This window comes from Podarcis pityusensis (assembly GCF_964106645.2).
Source record: "Podarcis pityusensis genome assembly, chromosome: 11".
In the NCBI taxonomy this organism is placed as follows: domain Eukaryota; kingdom Metazoa; phylum Chordata; class Lepidosauria; order Squamata; family Lacertidae; genus Podarcis; species Podarcis pityusensis.
In genome coordinates, this window is record NC_138036.1 from 25,588,878 (window position 1) to 25,607,688 (window position 18,811).

The window sequence follows — 18,811 nt, forward strand, 5'->3', positions numbered from 1 at the left end:
CCTCCGGGCAAAATCTGCAAATTTTCATTTGCAAAAAGATGCCAAGTGGTGTTGCTCAGCTTTAAGAGCTGTCTAAAAATGTAGCTCCTATTTTATAACAGAGTACACTGGAGGATAAGTAGTGTTGTACGGTAGGATTAAAATTTGGAATGCAGGAGTTCACAGCCATGCCCCCAAGAAAAGCCCAAAAAGCCAGGCAGCTTTGTTGATTCATTTTTGTAGATTATTTTATTTACATCTATAAAATGTACAGTATATGCAGCAGGTTACAATATATGTCCAGAAGCCTGGGTTTTTCTTGGTGAGTGATAATATTTGTAGGCTTGCATTAACAAAATAGACCCGGGTGGCGCTGTGGTCTAAACCACAGAGCCTAGGGCTTGCTGATCAGAACGTCGGCTGTTTGAATCCCCACGACAGGGTGAGCTCCCATTGCTCGGTCCCAGCTCCTGCCAACCTAGCAGTTTGAAAGCATGTCAAAGTGCAAGTAGATAAATAGGTACCGCTGCAGTGGGAAGGTAAACAGCGTTTCCGTGCGCTGCTCTGGTTTGCCAGAAGTGGTTTAGTCATGCTGGCCACATGACCCGGAAGCTATACGCCGGCTCCCTCGGCCAATAAAGCGAGATGAGCGCCACAACCCCAGAGTCGTTCGCGACAGGACCTAACGGTCAGGGGTCCCTTTACCTTTACTGTTACTGTGTTTTGATATGCGACCAACAAAGCAACTAAAATAATTTAAAATTTTATTTAACTCATTACTGATTAGTAGAGGAGTGTCAAAAAGCTTCATGTAAACTAGATAGAAATGCTTGGCTCTTTTGCCTTCATCTGTTCTTAAGATATTCTAGCCCCAAAGCTAATTCAGCAATTTTTAAAAAATAAAAAAGTTAGCCATTTTATAGCCACTGATTCCAATCTGAGTAAATCTCCTTAAATTCCTAAGTATTTTAGCAGAACTGAATGTAGATTCCTCTGTAAGAGATTCTTTCGTTGGAGGGTTTTGGGGGTTTTTGGTTATAATAAAAATAATAATGTGATGAGTTTGGGGTTAGATTAAATTGGGTTTTTTTTAAATCCCTTCCAATCCTGTGATTCTATAGATGTAACATGGGGTGGGAGGTTGGGCAGAGACAAACCATTTTTTAAACCAAAGTAGGTCTGCTTTGTAATGTAAGCAAGGACAGCAAAACTTAACAGCTGGAGAACTTTCTGGAATATGGGTGGAATGGGGCTTGTCTTCTTCCCCCATTCACCTGCCTGGTGGTTTCATCAAGGTATCTATGTGTGAAAGTGAACAGAAGAGATTGGTAGTGTTGGACACAGAGGTCCTTCTTGCTCTCTGTGAGCATCCAAACCATAGCGTTAGGAAGCACCCTAGAAATATGATGGGGAGCAGGGTAAGTTGGAGTTTTAATGCTGGGAATCTTTCCATGCTAACAACTATGCTGAAGTGCAACCAGAGCTTCAGGCAAGCATGAAGGGTGGAAAACCTATATGCATCTCAGGGCATTCTCTATCTTCCAAAAAAAAATAATTTTTTTTTTAATCCCCAAACTTCAGGGAACTTGGAGAAATCTAAGAAGTCTATCCCTATTCTTTCTCCTTCCCTTGGTGGAAAGGGAACATAAAGAGGTTTGTTGGCCCCTCATAGTCCCCATAGATTTTCACATTTAGCTCAAACCTGCATTGTAGAGTTTTGCTGCTCAGTTGTGAGTTTTGTCCCCTTGTAGCACATTGTCTGCTAATAACAACTGTCAGCACCCTGTTGTCTGCCTACAAAGTGCCCACCATTTGGGAATTTTGAGCATGTGTGTATGTCTGAGCATCTTGGGAAGCTATTTTCATGAATTTATTGCGTTAATTTGTTTCATGTAATGGGAAAAATTGCTACTTCCCTGGGTGATTGCCAATGGCTTCACTGAGAGCTGCATTCCCAAAGGTTCTTAAACTGAAAAATGTAATCTTTCCAGTAGCATTTATCTGGCTACTAGTAATATCAGTTGCCACTTTAGATGTGTATTCTAATAAATGACATTCCAATTAGGACATGGAGTGATCTGGGGGGATTAGTATTTAAAAAGCTGCATAAAAGTAAAGCTCTTGAAGTGATTCTGCATTTAACAATGTGGATGCTGCTGAATGTCACCAGAAATTTTGCTAAATACTAAAACAGGCCTATCTTCAAATTGCTGTGGCTGGTGTCATTCCCATTCCTTGCAATGAGACTTGCAGCAGTTCAGTGCTTTGATGAGAGCAGACTCTTGCAAACAAAGGCTCTTCAAGGCAATAACAATGCTTTCAGAAATGGGTTTTAGAACATTTAGCACAGGGGTTCTCAATTATTGTTAAAGTAAGTCTCACTCAGTCAAGGATACACCTATTAGAATCCATCTGTGTGAAAGGCAGAGGAGGTGGTCTGTGTAGGCAGCTATTTTTCAGTTTGGGCTCAGATCAAGCTGTTAAAGGAGAAGAGGAAATAAAACCTAGACACTCACAATATATCGGGGTGGGGTGCGTAGATTGTGCATGCATGAAAAGGAGCAATAAAAACTACCAAAAAAACCCAGCTGTGCCACTATTATCTCACTCAATAGACAGTATTAGTGAATAGCTATATGCAACTGTAGCACTAATATGCAAGTTTCAGTTCTGAAGTATGGAATGCAGAGTACTGTAATTGGGAGGAAGGGTTCAAATTGAATTCATCTTTGCACAGTGGCTCAGGCCTTCTTAAGGACATCGGGCTTTCACTTTGAGAAATTTAGATTTAGCACAGTAAAGTTTATAGTACAAATGAACACATAATTCACACCGGCCCCCTGGCCTGTAGATTTTACAACCAAGCACATTCCTCACTATGCATAGAACCCACTGTAAATCTGAGCATCTATGTATACATTAATGGACTACTTTGTTGTAATGACCCATTTCTTGATTCAGAACAAGGTTGTCTAATATGAACTATTCCCTTCAAAAACCAGCATCCCTCCTTCTTCTGAGACCAGTTCCCACCTTTGGAAACTTGTGTCACTTAACCAGTTTTATAACTGGAAGCTCAAAGTGGCCCAGATGCTTCTTGCACAGATCTCTCACCCATAAGTTTGAGTCCTGCCCCAGTTTTCCCTTCTCATTTCACACAAAACTTGTCTAGCAGTAGTGATTATAAAGCTTTCCCCCTGACACATAGACAATTGAATGTGCTTGACTGTATTACCAATCAAATGCTATTTCCCCAAGAATTTGTTTCCAACTCAGACTGTGAACTTTTCATCCAGTAATGCAGATGTCCCAAGTAATGTAGTTTTCAAGGACACGTATTCAGTACTGGCGCTGATTTCCATAAACACTTGTGTAACTGCTTTTGTGTCTATACACATGCATATGTGAACCCGTATTTCCCACATTAAAGCATATGGTATTCCCCAAATAATCATGAGAACTGTGGGTTGTTAAGAATGCCAGGCAATGTAGCTCTGTGTGCAGGAAATTACAGTTCCTAGGATTCTTTGGGAAAAGCCATCTCCTTTAAATGTGCTTTACTGGAGACAATTGCATGCCATAGATGTTATTGCAATGACAAAGATACTCTGTATATATACACGATATTCCTTTGCTTATTTGAGGAAAATTCACCAATTCCAATAAGTGCCAATGTAAATGAATCAAACTATTTAGTTATACAAAATGGGAGACAGTGAGTATAATGACTTTGTGCCAGAGTATATAATAGGTTTAGTTGCAGTAACTACTCATTTGCAATGAATACTGCCGTAGTATTCCACCCTTTTATGCTTCCAATTGTCTATGGATCATTTATTCTAGGTGCCATAAGTAGACAACACTCACTTTAAATGTAAATGTTGTGCTGAAAAATATACTCTTCTTTATAGTTTTCTCTGTGAGCAATTTATCTCTCCCAAGGTGAAGTAGAAAAGCCTGAGAGGAGGCCATGGCTCTTTGTAATTCTTAGCTCCAAAGACCCTCTTAACCTACTTTGTTCTCCTTGATGTTTTTTACTTCTATTTTGCATTTTAGTGAGAAGCCAAATAGAGAGGAAGTGAAAGTAAATTATTAACTAAATACAAACATGGATGCTTTGACTTGTTTTGCTAACCATTATATGTGAAGTTTAGCCATAAATTTCTCCAAAGTGTAAAACCATAAGCAACTTTGCTAAATATCAGACATCAGCCTGAGCACAGAACCCTCAGAGGCCAAATTATGAGGAAGGTCCACATCTTTAGGTGGTAAATGATTTCAGTGCTTTATTTTTCTGGTCTGCTTTAATCTCACACTAATCACATAGAACTACTTGTTTCCTTTTGCTGTTATTTTCTAAATTTGCTACTTAATCCCTGCTACCTTGTCTACCACAGGATGCCTCTTGCCACTAAATCAGTGCCTCAGGTAAAACTGTAGAAGCTTTGGGTGAAGAAGACGGGGAGAATTGCGTGACAGCGGCAAGTGAGGGATGATAATCACCATTAAAATAACTTTTCACTAGTTTATAAGAATTGAGAGCAGCCTGGAATTGTGGATGGTGTCAAAGTAATCCCAAACTAGAAGCTGATAGAATTACACTTCAGTATTTAAAAATTAAATGTGGGCAGCAGTCCCATTCTATATATTTTTCCTCAACTTGGCTCAATGATTGTATTTTTATTCATTTCATTTAACATAATTTATATACCACTTAATGGTAAATAAAACCTATGAGCAGTTTATGAAGAAATTAACGTTAAAAGCAAGCTTTTAAAATTCAAAATGTAAGTCACCAGTTAAAAATAAACATTACAAGCTAAATTACAGATTAAAATGCATGTCAATTTTGCATGTCTGGGTAGGTTTTCCTAAACAAAAAGGTGCTGAAAAGAGAATATATATTTGCAGTGACGTGAATCTATATATGCATGTTTGGTAAGAAGCAATTATCACTTACATACATTGTTCAAATAAGTTAATAATAATAATTCAGGACTTCGTGTTTACTGCATGCCAAAAACAAAAATGCTACCATATGCAATGCCAAATTCACAATTGACAAAATAAAGTAGACAAGTTTAGGTCATCTGAGCTGAGGAACTAATCAGAAATGATTTATCATTCTAATTTAATTTGGCATCAGCAAAAGAATGCCATCGCAAAAAGAGGAGTGAGATGCACACACAAACACACACAAAACAGACCTTGGCCGAAACCCATTTCTGACCTCTAATGTCTGGACCTAATGAATATGTCCTATTTAATTGACACCGATTGATTGACTGATTGATTGATTGATTGATTGATTGATTCATACCTATTTAATATGTCTCTGTAACCTTGAGATCTAGAAACCCCTGATTAAAAATGAAAGCTGAGTTTGCTCTTTCCATTTTGCCATCCTTTGCTCTTGATTTCTTAGTCATTGTGCTAGAGAGTTGGGACCAGGTATGGGCAAGTTCAAAGCTATTGCTTAGCTACAAATCTCCTAAGTAGCCTTGAACAACACATTGCTTGACTATACCATTTCCACTACTGCTTAGATTCTCTTACCAGCAAGATTTTGGTCACGGAGCAAGGTTTCTACAAAAGCGCAGGAGCCATCCAACTATAAATCACAGGTATATGAGCTAGACAAGGTTGCATCAGCAATAACTAGGCACCAATTTTTTTAGTTGCCCTTGCTCTCCCACCCCTTCCTGGAGCATGAGCAGGGCCCTGGCTCAGAACATGTGCTGGTTCTGAACCCATCCTCCTGACTAGGGCTCAGGGAAGGGAAAGGCTGGGGTGATCTGAGGGATCTGAAGCTGGGAGGTAGGACCAGCTAGATTGTGTTAGATCCCCCAAATCCATAGCCCCCCCGAATGGGACACCTTCTGGAGGGAGGGATTCTACTGCCTCCCCTTGAAACCCATTAAGTGCTAGGTGGGCTAGCTTGTATGAGCGCAGGCTTGCATTGCTCACTATTTTCGACTACAGCATGTGGAATTCTGAAGATGATGTAAGCATTCACTTTCTCATAAGAGAAGAAGATAATTTGTTATAGCCATGCTAAGCACTCACCTACTTTTAATACACCTACCCCTAGCCCCAGTGTTGCCGTTCTTTTACAGACTGTTGTAATAGTTCATAAAATGTGCACATCACAAGTAATAGGAAAGCTTGCCGTACATAGGGGGAGGTGATTTGTGTAATTTATCAGCTGTTGCAGCAAAGCATGTTTCTTTTTGTTCTAGTTCCACCTAGAAGCGTTCACATTACTTCAGGTACATTGGTTTTACTTTGGGATTACGTTAGAAAATATTAGTAGGGGTGGGGGAATACACATTGTACTTGGAGCATGATGCCTTTATTGTGTATCTTATTTGACTGAGTGAAATAATTTTAAAGCACTGCTTTGTTTCTCCCTCTTACCCCAGGCTATGAATACAGAAGAGGAGCACGAACACTGGCAAGATAAGGAAAGCTACCTCTGTGCAGTGTGCCTGGATGTTTATTTTAATCCTTACATGTGCTATCCCTGCCACCACATCTTCTGTGAACCTTGCCTACGCACACTCGCCAAAGATAATCCAACCAGCACTCTGTGTCCTCTGTGCCGCACGGCAATTGCCCAAGTTTTTTTCCAATCAGGTATAAAGCTTTCAAAGATATATTTCCTCTTTCCTAGTAACGACCAATAAATATTTAGCTGTCTTCCCTCAAAGTGAATGTTCAGGACTAATTAGACACTGTACTCCAAATCTAGTATAATGGTAACTACTCATACATTAGGCATGATGGTAGCAGATCCATGTGTCTAAATCCACATCTATTCCAGTTATGTAGAGAAAGGGATGGGTACAAATGTTAGTAGCGAAAGTGGAAAGCCAGGAGGGGGTGTTAAACTGTCCCTCACCAAGCCAGGAGGTTCTTCCAAGACACATTTGTCTTCAACTGGGCTTAGAATCACCAATATTGGGAGAAAAGCACACGGGGAGATTGTGTGTGTAGCACTCACTTCTCCATAGCCAAACACCCTGCCCCTACATAAGGGGGGCGGATGCTGCTTGAAACACATAATCAATTACATTCTTATCTAGTCGGAGCCTTAGTGGTTACAAGTTTCTCGCACTCTCTTCTTTCAGGTGCACCCAGAACAGCACTCCAGAACACAATTTTTGTTGCAGGAACAAAAATATATGGTTTTAAATAGAATTAACCCTAAATACCAGGATGCATTCACTTAATAGTCTTACCTGTTGCTAGGTCCACCCCCAACCCTGTTTGATGCAATAAACCCAGAAGCATGGGCTATACAAAAATTAACGATTACAGCAGGTGTTTCAGTTTTTTCCACAATATGATCTATCTCAGTCCAAGTTCCTGTGAATAGCTCAAAGCATTCCTCTCTTACAACATTAAAATTATAGCAATAGAAACCAGAATAGCAGTAATCCATTCTTCTAAGATTTCTCCAGCTATGCAACTTTTGAAATTAAAGAGTGGGTACAAACATTATCTGGTTGAGCTTAGATACCCTGCAGCCCAGAGAGCTTTTTCCTTATTAAGTTTTCAGCTTTGAAATCTGCAGTAACGGGGGAAGAGCACTTGGTATGCCCACAGGACCAGATAAGATGCATTTGTGGTTCAATGGAAATTGAAGAGCTAGCTCATTATTTATTGTACTGTCCATTATACAGCACATCCAGTGATAATCACTTGGGCGCTTTTCTAAAGAGGATGAGTAATGGCCCACAAAATTCCAGATTAATTTTTTTGCTAGGTTTCTGCCAAAATGGTGGCAGAGACAACTTGCCTGATTGAGTCAGGAAGGAAGGCTATTAATTGCAAAGGTGATGAGAATCATTAGTGATCCTGTGTTTATGTATTGAGGTTTTGGACAGCTTTCCTCTGCACTAGAGCCCAGGCTAGACTATGCTTTCCCCCAATCTTCTCTGCATATTTATTTAGAAAATGTTGATACTATTCTTCATCCTACAACTGATCACAGAATGATATCCAGCAAAATATAAAAACATTATAAAACACAAACAATAATTTAAGAATAATGGAAACACTAAACCATCATAAAATCATAAAAGAATAAGGCAAGGGCTAATCTCTACCAATTTCCTGCCACTTAAGTACTGCAAGCTGACTACCTAGAAACTTCATCAGCTAATAATCTACTTTAGGGCGCTGCTATATAAAGTTTCAGAGAGCTCTTTAATTGCATGTGCTCAGCTTCCTTAGCTATGATTGAGACCCTTCTGCTTTAAAATCTATACTTAATATCCGTATGTTTACTTCCTAGACTGCAGCCCTTTATATAGCTAGGAATGCTATATAAGTATTCAAGAAGATATCACATCATAAATAAATAAGCTAAAAGTATTGCTCTGCTTTCCTTTGGACCCCATCAGTGAGTCCAGTGAGTCTTGTCGTCTGAGCAACCCAGGACCTCCATACACACTGCCCAGGCTTATGCTCCAGAGAGGTCACTTTAGTGCTGCAAGTACACTGACATGTAGCCTTGAACCACAGTGTATATAGCTAGACATCCCCAAATGCTTACATGCAACCTATCTAGAATCTGCTGTGGCCAGATCCTAAGCGTCCTTGTTCAGTGGAACTTACTCCCTGGTAAGAATGGATAGGATTGCAACCCAGGTCATGCAACTGTAGCCTGTATTTTAAAGTATACAATGCTTACAAGTGCTATATTTGGAGAGGAAAAAAAATTCTGCAGGAACTCGACCAATTTTTAGATCATGCTTGCCAGGTTTTCTTATATGTGTTTTGTATTGAATGTTTAAATTTTTTTGGATTTTAAAATTCCTTTATGTGCTGCATGGAGACTCTGTGTGTGTGTGTGTGTAATATGTGAGAAAAGTAAATAAAATATTTGGCAATTACAAAATTTACATGATGAAGTGGTTAAGATTTGTGACGTGTTTTTTTCCTTCCCCCACACTGCAGAACTGAACAATTCAACAAAGGCTCACTTTCCTATTGAATATTCAAAATTAAAGGAAAACTTTCAAGAATCCGGTTTAGCAAAATGGCCTCTCCCTAGTTGCAGGAAGGCATTCAGAGTTATTGAAGGTAAGAAAGATTGCTAAATATTTTGCCTTTTCATGTGTCACATGCAGCCTGTAGCATTCATGTGAATGGATTTGATGCCATTTCTTGGCCGCTACCTGTAAATTTTGCAGCCCAAGGTCTACAGATTCATTACATTACATGCGCCAGAGTTCATAACAGGACACTACTAGGGCCCTGTATTGAAAGAGTATAGGATAATACCACTGTTCAGATTGGTGGGTCTAACTGGTATTTGGGGTAGTCTATACACCATGTTGTACAATATTATTGCTGTGTTTCACATTTGAAATCTAGGTATGTGACATTTTCCTGTAAACTTACTTTACTGTCAGTTTCCCCAGGAAATACAGGTGTGAACCACCTGAAATTTGCTTTCTTTTTCATTCAGCTTCCTACTAACTTCCGCTTACAGGTTTTCAAAATCTTAAGCAGATTATAAATGCTTCTAAATAAATAAATAATACTATTGCCCTGTGCAATGACATGTACAATCTTATAATAGTATAACTATGATCTTTGATTCAGCAACAGCCATTGCCCTCTAATATGCATTGATGCCTCATGGGGCTTGGAGTTGGCTTAAGCTGAGGTCCTTTCTGTTTCACGAATGCTAAGAAGTAGGCAGAAAAAGAATAAGAGACCCTCTATCATGGTTCAGAATAGGCACTGCCATGACATGACTTTATCACTTATTCTAGGGAGCAGAGCCCTGCACTGACTTGGTTTTATTTGAAACATTATTCTTTACTGGCAAGCCTTTGAACAAGATTGGAAGGTTAACTCTGAGGGTACTATATCCAGAATTGATAAACAGTTGACCCAAAAGCATCTTCCAGTGTAGTACTGTAAAACTGGGTCAGTCAAGGTCAGTCCTTTTTCACTGAAAGCAACAAAAAATGTTCTGTGGCCTATGGAGCATTTATGGTTCTGCTCCCAGGCAAAATTTACAACCAGCAAAGACTATGCTTTTCTCTTCTTTCATTGAGTGCTGTAATGAGTATGAGTTACTCGTGCGTAAACTGGTGCCTCTCTAGGCTAATTTGCCTTGTTAAACCCTTCTGACTGCACAGCCCTTTCTCATCGTGGCTGCCTCAGTCGCTGGCAGAATCCGTCAGTGGGCGTTTCTTGAACCTCTTCCAACATAAAAGTTGTTTGACACCCAGTCTCCTCCTCCTCTCACTGCGCGGGAGTCTTCTGCGCAGGGAGGGCGTGGGTAGCGGAGGACCTGTGCCCTCCTCACTGAGGTCCAGTGAAGAGTCCTGGAGCCCTCTCTCTGATTCCCCCATCTGCCCCCCTTTATCCCTGGTGTTGCACTGATTTGCTTCCCCCTCTACTGAGCTGGTTCTCCCCCTGCTGCTGGGTCCTTCGCCAGCATCATCTAGGAGCCTCCCCTTCGCCTCTCGCTCCGATGTCAGTCCCCTGACAAGTACCATTGTCCTACTAGGCTTGTGCTGAGCATGTATTTTTTGTTGTTACATAACTGTCATAAACACAGCACAGGACACACATTGTTGCTGGTATCCTTGTTTGCCCAATGTCACTTTGAAAAGAGTAGTCATGCAATATGAAATGACAGATCTGATGGAAGCAACTTCAAAGAGTTGATCTAGCTAAATGTCAGATAAAGGAAGGAATCTGCAGAAATGCTGTTGGGATTTTAGAAAGAATAATCATAAAGAGAAGGAATGTCTAGATGCCCTTTAACATTATTTACAGATGTATATTCAAGAGTGAAGATAAGATGACAAAGGCGGGCTTGGGCATGACCTCTACTTCTGTCACAGGCTTGAAATTGATGGTTCATTAAACCACTTCAAGCTTTGTAATTCTGTTATTTAAAATACCAAAATTTAAGAGCAGTTTTAGTATTTCAGTGAACTTCTTCAGGAGGTTGTACATTTCCATCCTTGTAGGAATTATGAGAAAGGTTGAACAGGCACCTGACAGGGATGCTTTAGGTACAGCTATATTGACAGAGATTAGGGAACTTAACAACAGCCCTCCGGTTTCCTTGCTGCCTTATGATTCTATAATAATGCCCACCTAGTCATTAATAAGTATATTAAGTATCAATTAATGTTTAACCAAAAATACTCATGAATTAAAATCACTGCTTCTCATCAGTTGGTAATTAGCATCCAGTTTCAAATCTGATTATTGGTATTGACTAGCTGTGCTATCTTAAGACTGTTTTTGTTATGAGAATTGCTATGAGTTACATAAAAGAGTAATCACTGAGAGTCCAAAAAAAACACCCACCCAAATGAGTGTGCCCAATCAATTTTACTGAGTAAAACTCTCAGTACATCCCTGGTTCTGCTTTCATGCCGGCAAACTACTTGCTGGCTCTTTTTTCTAATTCCTCTCCCTGTATTGTATCTTTTAGGATTGCTAAAATATTTATAGAATCTCTAATGCCTTTTGGGTCACTCCTCCCAAAGGCTCTGTGAGCCATGTTTTAAACATAATGCATTATGTTTCTTTCCTCACCTTTCCACACTTTCAGAACATCCTGAGTACATGTTGCTACAGAGAGCTTGTGAACACTTCCTGTTAAGACAGTTTTTCATTGAAGAAAAATAATAGATTTAAGTTCCATGGAATCAGTGAAAACACTGTATCCAAAAAGCAAGAGTATTAAAACTAGAGATAAAACATACAAACTACTATCTTACCGTTTGTAGTTGTTTTACAATGCTTTACGTTTATTTTCCTTATTACTGTATTATTATTTACCTGCCCTTTGCCCTAAGGCCCCAGACAATACAACATTTAAAACAATTTATTATCACAAATATAGGGTGAGTCCTGAAAATAGATATCTCAGGCATCAAAGCTTTGCATCTTCAGCATTCAGGACAAGCTGTATAGTGAATTGCCATATGGACCACTGTGAGGAGTTCCACAGCTTAGGGAAGAAGGCTATTCTGTTATTTTTAATAAGTGCTTATTCTGTAACAAGTGAAAACATTCTATTCTACAACATTGTTCTGAATCACTCAATCAACAATTAGCCTTAAGACCTGCTGTAATTAAGATAGCTACCCGCATTGCTCAAATAATTAATTACATGCTCACTTCATATATGTAGCATTTTAAGTAAAATTGTCCATTACCTGCAGTTTTCATCATGTGAAAACACTTCACATAAATTTTACATGGGCAGGTATTTTTCAGTCCCCCACAACCACTACACCAGTTGAAGTCACTGAGATGCAAATTCTTTGTGGCAGGCACAAGTATGGGGTACGATGGTGGCACAAGTGCTTTTCTGCTGTGCTTCCCACATCTCTTCCACCCCATCCTATTTCAGCTGGCACAATGGTTCCACCAGTGACTTGCTCTGCCAGTGTTCCTGCTATTCCTCTGGGGTAAAGGGGCTTCTGCCAAATCCTGTTGCCCCTAGGCCAGCATATCTTGAGTACTGTGCCCCAAATGGGTTGGGTACTTACTGGCTGTGACCCAAGCCTGGTAGATGCTACTCATGAAGATGTGGATGTCCTTTTGCTTTCTAACTCAGCATACTATGTAGCCTATGATGATGAAGAAGTAGATAAAGTAAATCCATACCAAAGGCTGAGCCTTGAAGATTTGGAGAGAATAGAACTAGATCCTGAACCAACTCTCTTTCAGAGCCCAAGTTCTTGTGCATGAAGCTCCATTATAAATACAAAGACACAAGTGGATATTTCCATACCCTTAGAGCGGTGATGCACAACCCTGAAGAGGATGGAAAAGATACTCTTCAGTGCATTGCAGAGATGCTGCAAATCACAAAATAAGCCATGGGGTTAGTTGTAGCCATTATTGAGAAGAAACTGGAGAGGAAAAGCAGTAAACCCCATGAGGACGTCATTGGTATTAGATCCCAAAATAGAGGGTCCCTAGCCCAATGAAAATACTACTTAATGAGAAAGTTCTCATCTCTTAATCAGAAAGTGAAGCAAACCAAATCCAATGTAAACATGAGCAACCTTAGATAGTTGGGGAACTTTACAAAGCCTGAATTGAAGGTCAACTTCTTAAAGCCCAACTTGAAAGTGAATCTTTGGAAATCTGACAATAGTCTTGAAACCATGGAGAATCCTGTGATGGCCTGGGACTCGGACTCGGAACCGGAGGAGTCTCAGTCCACACCGGATCCTTTGCCTCAGGCGGCATCTGAACCTAGTCTGGGGCCTGATTCTGAAGATCCCCAGTCTGCACAGGTTCCCTTGAAAACAAGCACCAGGTGGGCCGAGTCAGGGGCCTGAGCCTGCCCTGGCTCCAGTTGCGGCTAGTACCTCATTGCCTTCAGCTGGGCAATCACTTACAGCTGCTCCACTACCAGCTGGGTCAGGAGAGGCTGAGGCGGCCTCTGGGTCCAGTAACCCACTGACATCTCCTGAGCTGCAGAGACTAAGGTCTGAGAGAAGGAGAGACCTGAGTACTTGCAGGAGGAGTGCTCACCTTTGGGTGAGACAGGGAGGTGAGTCACCGGGCGATCAGGACCGGCCATTACCCCGACAAAGATAAAAGGCTGTCGGACCCTGCCCCAGGTTGCAGGAGCAACGTTGCTGTTTGATAGAACCTGCCTGAGACCCTGTGCCTGACCTTGCCTGGTTTCCTGCCTCGTGTCCTGCCTTGGCCCTGTCGGACTAACTCCTCGTGGAACCCTTGGATTCGGGACTGGATCTGGACCGTGTTGCTCGGGTTATCCCTGGACCCATCACAAATCCCATGACAGATCCTAAAGCCAATGCAGAATCTGAATTGAGATCTCCTCAGATACTGATTCATTCTGATGAGTACCTTACAGATTCCAAAGCTGATGATGACCAGCAGTTCATGGACTCCTTGGAGAACGTGGGACAGATAGATTATGTTCTGCCCAGTTGTGGTATCATCGCCTCTGCTCCTCAGCTAGGCAATTGGTCCCAGTCTATACGCAGCACTGACATCAATGTTAGCATTCCTGTTCCTTCAGAAATTCACGTGACACACTATGAAGACCAAACTAACAAGTCTGAATTGGAAGGCAAAGGACCCCAAGAAACTGCTGCCACAGACAATGCCGTAATAGAGTTCACTAAGCTGATTGATGTCTACTGCAACAGATTTATGCAGGACACTCAAACTAAGATGACAAGTGTTTCGGAAATGGAGATGAATTCTCAAGAAGCCCAGCAAGAGGTGGATTGTGTTAGCAATAATGCTTCAAAGAAAACTGAATCTTGTTTGGGAACAGCTGTTGAGGTTCCTTCTAGACCATCTAAATTGAACGTACCATTTTCAGAGTCAGGATCCCAATTCTTAGCAGTAGAAAACACCAATGCTAAGTCTCATAACAGTCCAGGCTCCTCATCCAGTGTACTGGAAGCTGGGTCAGGTTTCATATGACTCCTTCACCAGCAGAGAATAGTGGCAGTGGGGCAGTTTCTCCTTTTGCAAAGATTCAGAGCTCCATGGTTCAAGTGACTAATATCACACAAGCTGGTTTGACCCAACAAATCAGCTTTGCAGTGGCTAAAGTCCAGAAGAGCCCAGCCGAACCAGAATCTGTAAATGAAATTCAGCAAAATGAACTGAGAGAAATGTTCACACAGTGTCAGATGTGAATAATTCAGTTCGAGGGAGCATACACTTCAGATTTAAGTTCTACATACAGTATTGCTAAACTAATGGTTTGTAACGGCCCTTTGAGGGGAGGGGTGAACGAACTGCCACTAAGTATTGGTATCAAAAAATGCCAGTAACTATGTTTACAGAAAGGTTTGGGAAATGTTAATTGGGTTCTGAACAGGTTTCAGAATTATTCTCAAGTGAAGGTAAACTATATTAAACAGGCAGCTCATACACCAGTGGTTGATGTGCATGTTAGTTTGTGTGATCAATTGCACAATTATCTTTTGAGACCAGTTTCTACAGGCTTTCTGATTTATGTAGAAGCTGGTTCTAAACACCTGTTAACCCTAAATGTATTTAATGTTATTGGCCAAGTGATAGCGAGTGTCTGTGCACGGGTGCATGCCCATGCAAGACTCAGCTCTCAGTTTTAACATAAAAGTGAATTGATTGGTGTTGAATTGCCAGGAGAACAAATCCCTCTATAAATATTTCTGTAATTATCTTTAAACTATTTTGAAATGATATGATAAAAAGTGTCAACGCATCTGTGAAACAGCCAACTATTTTGTTTAATTTCAGCACAAGATGTGCTCGATACTTAAATAACAGATTTAAAATAGCAACAAGCCACAATGTGATATTCCTAACATCTTTATGTTAGTTGCTTAAACTCTCAGTAACAGTAACATGCCTGGGTGTGAAGAATATTCATTGCCCTCTGATTTCCAGGTTAATATTGGGAACTTTCCTTGTATTATATAAACCATCTTCAAGTCTTCATGCACAAATCACAGAAAGTAGTTATATTAATCAGTTCTTACTGAAAACCTGCATGTAGGACACCTGTATCTAGCAATTTATTTCTGCTTAATGTGCACAATAAAACTGTCAATTTGGTTGAGGAAGTAGCACAGAGACAATGGAGGAAATTCAGAGACTTTTACATCATTTAAAAACGTTTCCCAAGCCACAATACCTCAAGGACTGCCTCTCCTCATATGAACCAACCAGGACCCTGCGATCATCATCGGAGGCCCTTCTTCACTTGCCTCTTCCATGAGAGATCCAAAGGGTGGCAACACGAGAACAGGCCTTTTCTGTGGTAGCTCCCTGTTTGTGGAATGCTCTCCCCCAGGGAGGCTCGCCTGACACCTTCATTACAGGCAAAAACATTCCTCTTCTCCAAGGCCTTGGGCAATTAAACAATCTAGGGTCTTTTAAACTGTGGTGGGGTATTATTTTGTTTTTTACTATGTTATGTATTTTTATGTTAAGCGCCCTGTGATCCTCAGATGAAGGGTGGTATAGAAATTTTAGTAGTAGTAGTAGTAGTAATAGTAATCCCCACACAGAGAGAGACACTTAATCATCTCTATCCAGCCATGTACAAAGGTTCCAAAGTCTCACTTCATATGAAGCCACTGATTTTGGAAAAAGTAAATTTTGTAGAGCCTGAATGTTAGAAGATTCAGGACAGATAGAAAAAAGTAGTTCTTCATGCAGCACATAGTTAAACTATGACACTCACTTCCTCAAGAAGCATTGAAGACTGCCAACTTGGATGGCTTTAAAAGGGGACTGTACTGACTGCCACAGTTAGAGGCATTAGAGGTTGGAGGTTGTTGGGAATTGCAGGTGTTGTTGTGCTCATGTCCTTTTAACAAGCTTCCCACAGTATTCTGGTTGGCCACTGTGAGAGCAGGATGCTGGGCTGATCCGACAAAATCATCTGACGTTAATCAGAAATGGCAAGGTTCAAAAGCCAGTTGGGAACATTTCAGCATTCCAGGACATTCTGTAAATGACCTTAAAGCAGCCATCCTGGCCACGGTCTGTCAGAGAACTATTTGTCCATCTAGCCCACTATCTCTCTCCTTCCTATGTTCCTTAATGCCTTTATTGTGTTTCATACCTGCATGGTTTATTTTTTGAATTAAATTGCATTCCAAGCAGTCGTTTGGGGGTTAACAATCAAGTTTTAACTTGAAGAAAATTTTCATGCATTTTCCCTCCAAATCCAGAAACCTTCACCCATATTTGTTATCTTCATTAACAGCTGTTGCTAGCCACCTGCTGTGAGGCCGAAAAGGAAACTTGAGTGACTGTTTTCCACATGATTTTTTCAGCATCACACAGTGCTCACATCTATATATAAAATGTGCTGCACAATCATACAAGGATAAAACTCACTTGGCTAAAATCTCCTGAGTTGTGAGAAATGCAGGTACTGCTCTCAGCTTAGAATGTGCCAAAATGTTAGCTTCTGTTTGATTTACCTGCTACTCTTTGGTTAGCTACTTAGATTAAAAACAAACAAACACCGCCTGTATGTTTTCCATCACTTTGCTCATTGACATTCTTCTGTTCATAATAAAACAAAAATGATGGGTTGTTGTTGTTTTTTGCACCATCACACATAATGTCTCTAATGGACTTTTGCCTGTTGTTTTTCTTGAGGGTAGGAGAGAGTGGTTACTTTCTAAAATGCCACAAAAATCAATGCAAGGTAAAGAAAACAGCTGAAAGAAGGAAGATGAGAGCATACTGTTAATCGAATCACAGACAGTTCGCTTCTTGGAGCAAAGACTGACTGTCTCTTATTCAATTAACACAGTTCACTTTTGCTTTCTTTGTTCTGAGAGCAGTAGATTTTAGCCTGAAATCATTATAGATTTATTTTATGTTTCTTAAACAACTGATGCAAAAACCTCTGGGAGCGTTTTTAAACAATTAGTCCCATATATATATATATATATATATATATATATATATATAATTTCATTGGTTCTGTGGCTGTCATACAGAACAGTTTCCTGATGGGCATCCTCTACCTCTCTTCAGACTTGCTTCATAAAAGCATCCATCCCCACAGTTTGCCTTACTAGCCGCATAAATGTAACACAGACCACATTGTCCCTGAAACATCACAGGGCCCCATCATTGAAATCTACATGGAATAAATTTTAAAGACACTGAGAAACTAGTTGAAGGGAGAACTACAAGGAAGGTATTTGAAAGAAGACATTTGATTAAAACAGCCCTTTTTTGCTTGTTAACAGAATTTTTCTAGATAGAAGTATTCCTATTTAAGTGTGTGTCTCAAATTATCAGGAAAAAAATTAAATGGCGTGAAACATGTTCTAAGGAGCTGGATATCAAGCAGACATTTGCATCATATTACTAAATACAGTATGCAAGAGCTAAAGCTTCCTAACATCACTGCAAAACAGGCAAAAGACTTCCAAAATTACCCTTTACCCTTGCCACTAAATCTCTACTAGACGTCTGGCAGACCAAGATTATGCTTTTCTTATACCTAGTGCCTTTCTGTTTGCTGAAAATGAGTGAAAAATGTTGACATCCTTCAGTAATGGTAACAACATTCGGTTTTGCAGGTTAGCAGAGGCTAATGGGGTGAACTACCCTTCATTCCAATTGGGTAAGGAAAAATGATGAGCCCATTGGTCCATCTAGCTCAGTATTGTCTATCCTGGTGAGCAGCAGCTCTCCAGTGTTTCAGGAAGGACCTTTTCCCACCCTACCCAGAGATGCCACCAAGGACTGGACCTGGGGCCTCCTGCATGCAAGGGAGATGGTCTGCCTCTTGAGTTGCAGTTCTTAGTAACACATGCTTATGGTGCTGCTTGAGTTTGGGCCGGAGACCAGGCTGGGAGTGGGGTGATCCTTCCTTCTTCCCAAAGGCATATGGAAAATAATTCTTAAAAGCAAAGAAAATATTTTAAAGACTTTATGGAAAGCAAAATGAGAAACACAACTGGTGACTAAAGAACACCCTATTCATCCATAGCCACGTGTACTGAGAAGACCCAGCTTCCCCCTTTTTTAATTCGGTGTGGACTATTAAAACTGAATTAATTAAGATATAGTAGAATGAATTTCCTATTTATGTGACAGGAAGTTCAGGCAGGAGCCTAAACTTACCGTTTTTATGCTTTTGGTGCATGCAGTAATGAATCTGCAAGAGCCTTAGATGGAAGGGTGTTTAATACTAGCATGTAACTTACGCTTTGGATTTATGATTGCTTTTCATTTACTCTTCGAAGTCAAGGGGGCTTCCCATACAGTTCTGGCGGGGAAAATTGGGTCAGACATTTAGCTAATGCAGTATGAGATG

The 18,811-nt window shown here is 40.4% G+C and overlaps 1 protein-coding gene and 1 pseudogene across 9 annotated transcripts in view; both read left to right on the plus strand.

Annotated features, from left to right (window-relative positions):
* Positions 1-18,811, plus strand: part of RNF180 (ring finger protein 180) — a 334,052-nt gene that overhangs the window by 272,548 nt on the left and 42,693 nt on the right. For 3 of the 8 annotated variants that reach the window (XM_080972743.1, XM_080972744.1, XM_080972748.1), the window contains exons 5-8: positions 5,526-5,603; positions 6,219-6,248; positions 6,402-6,615; positions 8,944-9,069. In XM_080972743.1, coding sequence (XP_080828869.1) covers positions 5,526-5,603; positions 6,219-6,248; positions 6,402-6,615; positions 8,944-9,069 — 448 coding nt within the window. Of the gene's footprint in view, positions 1-5,525; positions 5,604-6,218; positions 6,249-6,401; positions 6,616-8,943; positions 9,070-11,575; positions 11,701-16,732; positions 17,332-18,811 lie in introns of those variants that run through there. The other 5 variants (XM_080972750.1, XM_080972749.1, XM_080972745.1 and 2 more) reach the window with 5 other exon arrangements.
* LOC308457888 (phosphatidylinositide phosphatase SAC2 pseudogene) lies at positions 12,505-16,254 on the plus strand (annotated as a pseudogene). The gene is made up of 2 exons: positions 12,505-13,300; positions 13,725-16,254. The product of its transcript is annotated as a phosphatidylinositide phosphatase SAC2 pseudogene (transcript).